The 13,003-nt window shown below is 41.6% G+C and overlaps 1 protein-coding gene across 1 annotated transcript in view; it reads left to right on the top strand.

Moving 5' to 3' along the window:
- Positions 1 to 8,283, top strand: part of LOC126262505 (cytochrome P450 6a2-like) — a 44,341-nt gene extending 36,058 nt beyond the window's left edge. The window contains exon 5 of the mRNA XM_049959177.1: positions 7,874 to 8,283. Coding sequence (XP_049815134.1) covers positions 7,874 to 8,046 — 173 coding nt within the window. The 3' untranslated portion in view covers positions 8,047 to 8,283. The remainder of the gene's footprint in view (positions 1 to 7,873) is intronic.
- The last annotated feature ends 4,720 nt before the right edge of the window (positions 8,284 to 13,003 follow it).

Raw genomic sequence — 13,003 nt, forward strand, 5'->3', positions numbered from 1 at the left:
GGATAGACCATCAAAAACTGAACACAGGTCAAACATGGAAACAGGAAGAGGGTGTACTGAACCGTGGAAAAAGAAGCAAAATAGAAACACTGAACGGGCAAGCTTTGTTTACAAGAGCCTTAGTGTCGTGGTTGTCTGTTCACGGTGTTAGACTGCAAACTGAAGATCCGTGTTCAGATTTCTCTCGTGCACCTTTTCTTCATAAAATTATGAACTTTTTGTCCGGTCATTGACGTCTCCCTTTTCCTTCTGTAGTCTGGGCAATTGTCATGCTATACATTGGTTGTAGAATATGAGTCATGTGGCAAGGATATATTACCGTCGCAAATAAATGTGATGAATAGTGAGAGCGGGCGAGATGCCGAATAGACCTCTCACAGAAATGAAAACAACAAATAAACGGGTGTGAACTAAGTTACAACAAAGGAATTCACAAGTCAACATTTTCAAAACGGAACGCAAGAGTCACATCATTTGGTACTTGGGTAGAGCGAGGAGTTGGTAGGTACGTTTGGATGTCTCCTCCTTACCATTCGCTATTGCAAACTGACGTTACATCAAGACACAGACACAAATCTGAATATAATGAACAGACAGTTCACAATTTCGTGAAAAAAAAAGGACGTTAGAGTGCTCTGAACACGGATCTACAAATTCGCAGTCTAATACAGTGCCCAAAGAACCACGGCGCCATAGCTACAGAGATTCGCTAGATGTTACACATCTTCAACGTGGCCCGTTCATTGTTCCTATTTTTCTTCTATTTTTGTAGTTCAGTAAATCTTCTTCTTGTTGTTATGCTTGGTCCGTGTTCGTTTTTTGACAGACTGTCCACTGGATCTGCTTACCACTGAATCTGTGGGGCGCACATTGGAGAGTTTCCCTTGTGACTAGACTGTTGTTCCGTGTCTGCTTTGATGGTGTAGATCATTTTGTCCACCGTAACAAATCAGTTCACTCAGACACTGCTGGAAAAGTTCCAAGAACTACCGACGATTTCGTATTCGCGTTTTTCCGGGCTAAATATGCCATAAATGTGACACTCATCTGGAGCAAGTAAAATACAAACGTGCCTCTCGCCCTGGTCCTGAAGGCCCGACTGCAATGTCATCCTCTGCCTTGCTGCGTCATGCAGTTGTGGAATGTAGGGGCATCTGGTCAACCCATCATTCTCCAGGCTGTTTAGTTGACTTTTCAGAGCTTGGAGACGTTGCTTCTCATTCAGTTTGCTCCTCAGTTGGCATCACGAGGTTGAGTGGACCACGTACCAGTCCCCCTCACCACGAGAAATCTTTGACAGTACCAGGAATCGAATCAAGGTCCTCTGCATTGCAGTCATCCCCGCGGAACACTGAGCTACGGAGGAGAATATATTGAACAAAACTGTTTCATAGTAAAATGTTCACGTAAAATAGACCTCACATCTACATGATAGTCCGCAATCCACCTAAAGCTGAGTGGCGGAATGTACTTTTGGAATCAGTAACTTATCCCCTCTTCCCTGTTCAACTCGCGAATGGTGCATGGTAAGCCTCTGAATTAGCTCTGATGAACAGTGCTCAAGAGTCTATCGAACAAGCGACTTGTAAGTCACTTCCGTCTCGGATGAGTTAAGTTACCTTAAACATATTCCTATGAATCTGTCTGGCATCTAGCATTTGTTTTATACGGTCGTTCCACTTAAGGTCGTTCTGGATATTTAATTTTAGATATTTTACGGGAGATACTGTTTCCAGCGGTTTTTCATCAGTAGTTTAGCTGTATGTAAGTGGATTTCTTTTCCTATGTATGCACAGTATGTAACATTTGTTTACGTTCAGGCTCAGCTGCCAGAGACTGCACCATTCATCAATCGTCCATTTGTCATTCTGCAAATCGTTACTGTCTTCTGGTGTTGCTGCTTTCTTATAGACAACCGTATCATCTGCGAACATTCTAAAAGAGCTCAGATATTTTCTACTAGATTACTTACATACACTGTAATCAATAACGGTTCTATCACACTTTCCTGAGGTACTCCAGAAATTACGTTTACATCATTCGACTGTGTTCCGTTAAGAGCAAGGAGTTGAGTTCTGTCCCTAAATAAGTCTTGCGCAGGTCTGTTCAAAAATGTGTGTGAAATCTTATGAGGCTTAACTACTAAGGTCATCAGTCCCTAAGCTTACACACTACTTAACCTAAACTATCCTAAGTACAAACACACACACCCATGCCCGAAGCAGGACTCGAACCTCTGCCGGAACCAGCCGTGCGCAGGTCTGTGGCAAATGCCTTACTGAAGTCAAGGACCACCGCATCAACCTGCGTGCCGCTGTCTGCAGCGCTATAAATCTCATGGAGGAAAAGAGCAAGCTCAGTTTTGCATGATCTCTGTTTGCGAAATCCATGTTGATTTTTGTAGAAGAGATTTTTCGTTCTAAAAAATGTTACATAATCCTATGGCGTTAGCTTGGTCACAGAACATCAAAATCCTATCGCCAGAGACGTGGTTGTGGATCATCATCAAGTGAAGTACTTTCAGATTCAGCTCGTCTTTTCAAACTGATGGAGCAGGCTCCTTATACATCTTGAGTAATTTGGGACATATCACCGTTGGTGCTACATCGTCCGAAACAAACAGAATACAGAGGAAGGAGTAGGCCATCTTTATTATTTGAATGAAACGATAGTCATGTTGGCCCTTGACTTACGTTAACGTAGTACGTGTGCCACCAAAAAATGGTTCAAATGACTCTGAGCACTATGGGACTTAACAGCTGAGGTCATGAGTCCCCTAGAACTTAGAACAACTTAAACCTAACTAACCTAAGGACATCACACACATCCATGCCTGAGGCAGGATTCGAACCTGCGACCGTAGCAGTCGCGCGGTTCCAGACTGAAGTGCCTAGAACCGCTCGGCCACTCCGGCCGGCTGTGCCACCAGAAACAAACGTTTCTCTGACAACAGTATCATCTTGGGGACAGACCAAAAAATTTTCAACTTTCTATTGTACATACATAAAACCATCCTGATAATAATGAAATACACAGCAATAAAGACGCCGGAAATACTGACAGACATAGCAAACGAGATAAAAGTTTTCCAAGTGTTTCCATTACTTTGTGGTTTTTCCGGCGCTGCTGAGGCAGAATGCAATAGTATGAACTGGATAACCTGTACTTGCCATTAAAGATCGTGGTTACAATCAGTCCTTGTAAGTTTTCTTTACTTTAACAGAATATTTTACTGACATGCGTTAGTGCGCTACGTTTATCTTTTTTGCAGTGTATTAAAGACTTTTCTCCGTATGAAGCTCCGTGAGAACTACTGATTTGTTAAGCTGACAAAGGATCTTCAGATTCATTTTATTTTGGACACTGTTTAGGAAAGCTCGATAAGGACGTAGTACCGTTCTGCAGCCTATGCGTTATGTGGTAAAAATGTAATTCTAAGGTCTGCCATTTATGCAACTGTAAGAAATCTTTTAGTTTTCTGCCGTAATTAAATCGTAACTAAGTATTTTCGGATTCATACTAAACTTGGCCCCTTTATATTAAATGATACCTTTTCAGTGACATACGAGCATATTATTCGGACCGAGCGAGGTGGTGCAGTGGTTAGACACTGGACTCGCATTCGGAAGGACGACGGTTCAATCCCGCGTCCGGCCATCCTGAATTAGTTTTTCCGTGATTTCCCTAAATCGCTCCAGGCAAATGCCGGGATGGTTCTTTCAAAAGGGCACGGCCGACTTCCTTCCCTAATCCGATGAGACCGATGACCTCGCTGTCTGGTCTCCTTCCCCAAAACAACCAACCAACCTATATTAATCGGTATAACTAGAAATCCTCGTCCAATCGCCATGTGATATTATACTAAATTTTCGTTGATTAAACAGCTAATATTACCGCCATCTGAACCTATATTTACACCATTTATACAGCAATGGAAATAATTTACCTGGCTTTCATACAATGAGCTATGCTTCTTGTTGTAGCCGCGACTGTGTCTGAATCATGTGTATGCAATCTTTAAACATCAAAAATGGATAGTAATGAAGTCTAAATCACATTTTATTACGGAAATCACATTCCTTATCTACATCTATATCTACATTTATACTCCGCAAGCCACCGAACGGTGTGTGGCGGAGGGCACTTTACGTGCCACTGTCATTACCTCCCTTTCCTGTTCCAGTCGCGTATGGTTCGCGGGAAGAACGACTGCCGGAAAGCCTCCGTGAGTGCTCGAATCTATTTAATTTTGCATTCGTAATCTCCTCAGGAGGGGAAGCAATATATTCGATACCTCATCCAGAAACGCACCCTCTCGAAACCTGGACAGCAAGCTACACAGCGATGCAGAGCGCCTCTCTTGCTGAGTCTGCCACTTGAGTTTATTAAACATCTCCGTAAGGCTATCACGTTTACCTAATAACCCTGTGACGAAACGAACCGCTCTTCTTTGGATCCTCTCTATCTCCTCCTTCAACCCGACCTGGTACGGATCCCACACTGATGAGCAATACTCAAGTATAGGTCGAACGAGTGTTTTGTAAGCCACCTCCTTTGTTGGTGGACCACATTTTCTAAGGACTCTCCCAATGAATCTCAACCTGGCACCCGCCTTACCAACAATTAATTTTATATAATCATTCCACTTCAAATCGTTCCGTACGCATACTCCCAGATATTTTACAGAATAACTGCTACCAGTGTTTGTTCTGCTATCATATAGTCATACAATAAAGGGTCCTTCTTTCTACGTATTCGCAATACATTACATTTGTCTATGTTAAGGGTCAGTTGCCACTCCCTGCACCAAGTGCCTATCCGCTGCAGATCTTCCCGCATTTCGCTGCAATTTTATAATGCTGCAACTTCTCTGTATACTACAGCATCATCCGCAAATAGCCGCATGGAACTTCCGATACTATCTACTAGGTCATTTATATATATTGTGAAAAGCAATGGTCCCATAAGACTCCCCTGTGGCACTCCAGAGGTTACTTTAACGTCTGAAGACGTCTCTTCATTGAGAACAACATTCTATGTTCTGTTTGCTAAAAACTCTTCAATCCAGCCACACAGCTAGTCTGATATTCCGTAGGCTCTTACTTTGTTTATCAGGTGACAGTGCGGAACCGTATCGAACGCCTTCCGGAATTCAAGGAAAATGGCGTCTACCTGGGAGCCTGTATCTAATATTTTCTGGGTCTCATGAACAAATAAAGCGAGTTGGGTCTCACACGATCGCTGTTTCCGGAATCCATGTTGATTCCTACAGAGTAGATTCTGGGTTTCCAGAAATGACATGATACGCGAGCAAAAAACATGTTCTAATAGTCTACAACAGATCGATGTCAGAGATATAGGCCTACAGTTTTGAGCATCTGCTCGACGACCCTTCTTGAAAACTGGGACTAGCTGTGCTCTTTTCCAATCATTTGGAACCTTCCGTTCCTCTACAGACTTTCGGTACACGGCTGTTAGAAGGGGGGCAAGCTCTGTCGCGTACTCTGTGTAGAATCAAAATGGTATCCCGTCAGGTCCAGCGGACTTTCCTCTGTTGAGTGATTTCAGTTGCTTTTCTATTCCTTGGACACTTATTTCGATGTCAGCCATTTTTTCGTTCGTGCGAGTATTTAGAGAAGGAACTGCAGTGCGGTCTTCCTCTGTGAAACAGTTTTGGAAAAAGGTGTTTAGTATTTCAGCTTTACGCGTGTCATCTTCTGTTTCAATGTCATCATCATCGCAGAGTGTCTGGATATGCTGTTTCGATCGACTTACTGATTTAACGTAAGACCAGAACTTCCTAGGATTTTCTGTCAAGTCGGTACATAGAATTTTACTTTCGAATTCACTGAACGCTTCACGCATAGCCCTCCTTACGCTAACTTTGACATCTTTTAGCTTCTGTTTGTCTGAGATGTTTTGGCTGCGTTTAAACTTGCAGTGCAGCTCTCTTTACTTATAGGACTAAGATCTTTGGCAAAGGAAAACATTAAACAAAGATCTAAGGGGGGGGGGGGGTTAAAACACTAAACATTGCGTAGTGTAGTCCACATCGTTATCAATCATGACGCCTACAAGATGTCGGAGGCGGTTTCGAGTTCTATAAAGAACTTGAAACACGTTCTCAATGCTACTATGTTGCCAAATCGAATTCTTTATTGTCTGTCTTCTTGCAAAAGGTAGATAGAAAACTTTCTTTTGTATCAAAATTCAAAAATACATTTTTTGATAAACGTCAAGAGCGAAGTTCGCCGCACATCCTCTCTGTTTCTGAAGGATTACCCCGTCATGTGGTTTCCATTACTTCAAGATCTGGCACAGCTTGTTTTATGTAAGTTCGTGGCCGGTGGCGCCTCCTGTCGCCTGAGACGTCAGTTACAACTGGGACGGAATTGGTGGGCTCCACCTGTCTCTGAATTATGTAAACTTAATTCTGTTTGTGAAAACTACGGTTCGGCAGTTTTGATACACTACATAAATGACATAGTAAATGGCAGGATTGCCGGTAGTATGGGGAGAATTGGACACACACACACACACACACACACACACACACACACACACACACACAAAGGAATATGTGAGAAAGAAAATGGGAGCCGACGATTAGTCTTTGTTTTTTGTTTGTTTGTTTAGTTTTTTTTCACGTAATTAGAATTGCACATCATTCAGTGTTAGTCCATTCTGTATATTATATCTATACAGAATATAAATTGGATTTTGTAATTAATAGAAGTTAATTGATAGTGTGACTTCTGCACTTTTACGTAACCGAAGTCGTTATTTTTTATGCAAGTACATTTTACATGCGCAAGCATTAGAAAATGTATAATTATTATTGTTATTTTGTTCTCAATAGAACGTTCTTCACCTTGATGAAATGCAAGAGTTTCCTGTTATTATTGATAAATGCGAAAATTGTTTATGAGGAAAGTTCGACGAAGTATGTATGCGATGTTTGATATATTTTTGTTTTGCATTTTTTTAGCTTTCTGTTGAGAAAATTGCGTTTTGTAGCGCTATATGATAAATCTAGCTTGTTTTCCTAATTTTTGCTACAACATCCCACGGTTTGACGTTACAAATAAACAATAAAACCTTAATTAAACGTTGAAAATTTGAGTTTTACTATAAACACTCTTTAATATTGAGTAAGAGGCAGGAGGATTACTTTGCAGAAAAAAACGTGTTCCGTAGGTTACCCGGCCCTTTATAAATATTCACTCGGTTTCTACAAGGTTCACCACTTCTGGCGTTTAGGGGAATCTAGTAAGACACTGATTGATTACGGAAAGGGAACGATCATTATGAGGTAACGCCGAGTAGGTATGCAACAGGAAATGCAGGCACTACTGTATCTGACCAAAGATACAGCGAAAACTTAGTGTACGTTTATGTACGGTAGTCTAGGGAAGCCTACAATAGTTTTACAAGTTTGCTTGTGCCTCATATTTTAAGACATGAAGACTAGGGACCATTCCATAATTCCCTTAAACCTCGTCGAAAACCGTGTAACCACACTCAGAGTGGTCTGTGTACGAGATAGATGGTCGTAATTCCATCCTCTCTCGCAAGCTAGCACGCTGCACATTATGGTTTATAAGGAATTCATTGCCGAACACCTTATGTTGATTAAAACACTTGTACTAAAGGATTTCAACGCTTATAAACTCCTGATACCTCTCTATGGCTATAAAGAATCAATACTGGTTCAGTTGACAGAATAATTTCGAAACTTATAAAAAAATCTTATGTGAGATGTTGAATAAAATATTTTTTTTGATTCACTACAATATTTCAAGAGTGATAAGATAATATCTAACATTATTTTTCGCACCTTTAACATAGTGATGTCTCGCTTATTTTGTTGCAGGTATGCGGTTCGCGTTGATGCAGGTGAAGACGGCGATAGTACATCTGCTGTCAAACTTTGACTTACTGCCTGTTGGAGACATGAAGCTACGCTTGGCTCCGAGCATCCCAGTGCCGACACCAATTGGCGGAATCAACCTGAGGTTGGAGCGGCGACAAAAGCCTGTGTGCTGAAGACCTGCAGATACTACGCTCTGCTCTGCAGAAATGTCTGTTCACATCCGCTGACAAGCGGATCCAGGATTAGCAATTTTCCGAGGTGGAACATTAGCGCCATCTTGTTAATAAGATTGTGTTGTTGAAGATTTTGGCTAGTGACCATTTTCATATTGATACTACTATGTAACAACGTGTGTCATTCATTTTTCCTACATTGTATGGAGTGTTCATTAAGACTGTTATCACTGTAAAGTAGAGTAATCATTTATTTCCCATTAAAGATTTGACTGGTAATGCGTGCTACATAGTTACCTTGTTACTTCTGAATGTCACAAGGAAGTGTTGAAGTCCTTACCTCTACTTAGCTACCTGCTATTTCTACAATCAAGAACACGGCCGGAAAGTTTCCTGTTTGTGTACCGTTCTGCACATCAGTACTGATCACATTACAATCCATATATGTTTATGTTTCCATAGCTTATTAATATGAAAGTTTAGAAAGTCACCACAGCTGTAAACTTAGGTAGATTTAATTACCCTTAGCGAGTTTCATCGTATACGAACACCGTCAGGTGCCCTGCAACATGACAGATGTTAGGTAAGATTATACTCTACCGGAAAAACATTAGCACACCTGGAAACACGACGTCGATTTCGATACGATGACGGCATACGCAAACTAAAGAATAGTAGATGCTCATAGCCCTCTGGTTATGAGCCATCTGTGGAATTCCATAACAAAGCTCATAGCCAGAGAGCTTAACCCTAGCATTACCAACGGGGGGGGCCTCGTAGGCCCACTGACTCAGTTTTTCTGTGTTGTATCCACACCCTTTGATATATGAACTTGAAAGCAAAGGTAATTGTTCGTTATTGAATGTACTATTGAGTCATTACAGAATTTCGGAATAAAAATGTAATTAAAATTCATTTACTTGATTTAATTCTCTGTGGGCCTTAGAAGCCCACCCGTTGGTAATAGCAAGGAAAGATTTACGAGGTTGAGTCTCTCGTTTCAAATTCTTACCATGAAACGAATTTTGGCATTGTTGCCTTCAGACATATTATTATGAAGCGGACCATTGTTATTTTCAGTGTTTCTGCTGCTGTTGAACCAGCAACATGAGTAGACATCGTTTACGTGATAGTTCCATTGAAAGAGTGCTAGAAGAAGTTTTGAACGAATCAGATTTAGAGGAAAGTGAAGTGGATGATGATGTGGAAGAAATTAGAACTGATTCATCGTCTGAGAATGAAGATGAGGTTGAAGCCAATCCACCAGATGATAATGATACGGAATGTGATAAATTCATTGCAAAAAGTGGACGAGAGTATATTACGAAGCCATCTCGACAATATCGGCGTTCTGTGCAAAATATAGTGCGAGAAAGAATGGGGCTAGGACAACAAGGAAGAATTGCGTCTCCGAAAGAGGCTATAGAGCTCTTTTTTACACCTCAAATTATGAATCTAATAAAACTACACTCAAATGAAGAGGCTTCTCGACTAGGTATTCAGCACACAGATGAAGATGAGTTATTTTGTTATATAGGACTCTTGCTAATCATGGGTTCAAATCATGACAATAAGATACCTGTCCAAGATTTATGGTCTTTGCTTCAGGGCCGACAAGTGTACTATGGATCAATGAGTCGGACCCGATTTTTCGAATTGACTAAAATATTGAGGTTTGATGATAAGAACACAAGAGAAATTCGTCGCCAGACTGACAAGTTTGCTCCAATGAGGGAAATTTTTGAAAGCTTCAATTCTTCACTTCCATTGTATTTCATTCCTGGTCTACATACAACAGTGGATGAGATGTTGTCTTTGTTCCGTGGTCGCTGTCCATTCAAGGTGTTTCTAAAAGAAAAACCTGGAAAATACGGCATTCTAATTCGAATGCTGTCTGATTCTGAAACTAGATATGTGATCAGCATGGACATCTATACAGGCAAGTCAGGAAATACACAGCATTCAAATGGACCGATGGAAATTGTAAAGAGACTAATAAAACCTATTGAAAAATCAGGCCGTAATGTTACCACAGATCGGTACTATACTTCAGTGGAGCTTGCTGAGACTCTATGGAATGATTTTCACCTCACACTTGTTGGCACCCTACAGTCTAACAGACGACACATACCTGAAGAGCTGAAGACTACAACTGGCCGCAGTTTACACTCTTCCATCTTTGCTTATACTGACCCTCGGACACAGAGGCCACCAGTTACTCTTGCATAAACGCTAGTCCGCGAGAAGCCAAAACGACTGCTGTTGATGCTTTCAACTTATCACTCAGAAGGGGTGTTGAATGAAGACTCAAAAAAGACTAACATAAATCTTTTTTATAATTCTACAAAGGGAGGCGTGGACACCATAGACCAGATGGCAAGACACTACAGCACAAAGAGAGGAACAAGAAGATGGCCTTTGTCCCTCTTCTACACACTCATTGACATAGCAGCAATTAATGCATATTCACTCTTCCTCCTCAACTTTCCGAATTGGAAAAAGAATTTGCTAAACCGCAGAAGAGTTTTTATCACTAACTTAGGTCTCGAACTAATAAGATCTCAAGTAGATAAACGGGCACAAAATTTGTATGGACTTCAGAAGCCAGTAATAATGGCAATGGAAAGCATCACACAACGGAAGCTCAGCTGCTCTGTAGAACCATCATCCTCAACAGCAGAACCAGGAACACGTGGACGGTGCCACCTATGCTGCCAAGAAGCTGCATCTAAAAAGATCAAGTACAACAAGCTGGGAAAGTCAACTGTTACCTGCTCTCAGTGCCACAAACACGTCTGTGGGAAACACTGCAGGAAGACAGTGTTGTGTGAAAAATGCGTTGCAGAATGAGACAGTAAATTTTGTTTGCTTCATGTAGTGTATCGAATTAAAAAAGTAGTTTTTATAAGAAAACACTATTTTGAAACATTATTCCAAAAAATATATAAACTGAATCTCGTGATTTGTTCATTTTATTCCTATTATAATAACATCTTTTATTATCCAGTATACAAAAACAATGTCTAAGCATTTTGAATTGTTATTAGAGGTATCAGAAGTAAATAAACTTGATTTATGATAAAATAAATTGTGGTATTCTTTATGGGCCTTTGAGGCCCCCCCGTTGGTATTACATGTAACAAAAAATACGTTGGTAATGCTAGGGTTAATGTGAAGCATACGTGAAACAAGCAGGCTGCCATGTCATGAAAAGGCACTCGTATTGCTTACAGCCAACTGGGCGAGTTTGAAAGGCGTCAAATCATGACCTTCCGAGTAATGGGATGGTCTTTCCGGGAATTTCTACACAAGTTGGACATGCTGCGTCGGTTGTGCAATGACGCTGGTATCAGCCGTCACGTGAACGATCTCACACCTGCAGACGAGGTTCTGGACCTCCACGCAGCATAGACGCCTGCCAGGATCGTCGTATTGTAAGGGCAGCAGTGGCAGATCGAACAGCTACCGCAGCAGTGATAAGAGGAATTATGTGTCAAGAGCTGTCAACATGATCCGTTGCGAACTATTTATTTTCGTTGCGACTACAGGCACGCACACATCTAGCCAGTCTCCGTGAACAGCTCGCCTAGTGCCATCAGAGAATCACTTGGAATTGCGGGCAGTGGTCTGCAACATTGGAAGCAGATTCTCCCTGGACGCACGTAATGGTTGTTTACGCGTATAGCATAGACCGGATAAGCCCCATCTCATAGAGTGCTTTCGTCCAAGACAAACTTGCCCCATTCCAGGCCTTACGGTCTGGGATGCTATAAGCTACAACTCCCGTTGACCTTGGGTGTTTCTGTTTGGGACGCTAATATTGTTAGATCCGTTCTTTTGCATTTCTTGCAACAAGAAGGTGATTTGTTGTTCCAACAGAATCGTGATCACCGCCACACAGCCCGTGAAACTGAACGTGCTTTGCAAGAGTTGCTCCAATCAAGTACCTTGGGATATGATGGGACGAGAAGTGTCTCTTGAGGCTCGTCAACCAATAACTCTTACATAGCTACGTAAACACGTCGAACAGGCGTATCCCATGACCACATTCGCCATCTGCATGATCAACTGGATGATAGAGTCAGTGCCTGCGTTGCCACCTGTGGAGGCTACACCACTTGCTACAATGCGTGTCCCAGCATGAGTTGATACCTGGAACCTCAGAGCCGCTTTTACTACCGACATGTGAAAGTAATCATGTCATGTACTCCACATGTGCTGTTGCAACTATAAATCTTAAGTGAACTGGAAACCTCTCAAAGGGTGTTCTAATTTTTTTTCCGGCAGTGTATGTAACTAAATGATTCAAATGGCTCTGAGCACTATGGGACTTAACAGCTATGGTCATCAGTCCCCTAGAACTTAGAACTACTTAAACCTAACTAACCTAAGGACATCACACAACACCCAGTCATCACGAAGCAGAGAAAATTCCTGACCCCGCCGGGGATCGAACCTGGGAACCCGGGCGTGGGAAGCGATAACGCTACCGCACGACCACGAGCTGCGGACGTATATGTAACTATCACCGCCAGTATTCACCAATAGTCTTTGTAAATAATAGAAAGTGATAGAAACATTTGGTGCCATGATTTTAAATGCATAATCACCCAAGAAAACGTTGAAAGATACATCTTGCAATATGACAAGTACAACGCTTCACTTCGTTGGCTGTACTTGACGTAAGCACAGGAAGAAGTACGCTGATGGGCCAAAACATCGTGAACACCTCCTTAATAGCTTCTTTGTCCTTCCTTTGAACGAAATACATCACTGATTCTGCGTGTCAGGGATCCGACAGTTTGTTGGTAGGTTTGTGGAGGTATGTGGCATTAGATGTCTAAGTACAGATCACGTAATTCGAGAAAATAACGTGCCGGTAACTTGCCTACACTGTGATGGCGCCCGATAGCTACCTAGATAGATTTAATAGGATTTAAATAAGGTGGATTTGGTC

The sequence above is a fragment of the Schistocerca nitens genome, chromosome 6 (genome assembly GCF_023898315.1).
Source record: "Schistocerca nitens isolate TAMUIC-IGC-003100 chromosome 6, iqSchNite1.1, whole genome shotgun sequence".
Classification (NCBI taxonomy): domain Eukaryota; kingdom Metazoa; phylum Arthropoda; class Insecta; order Orthoptera; family Acrididae; genus Schistocerca; species Schistocerca nitens.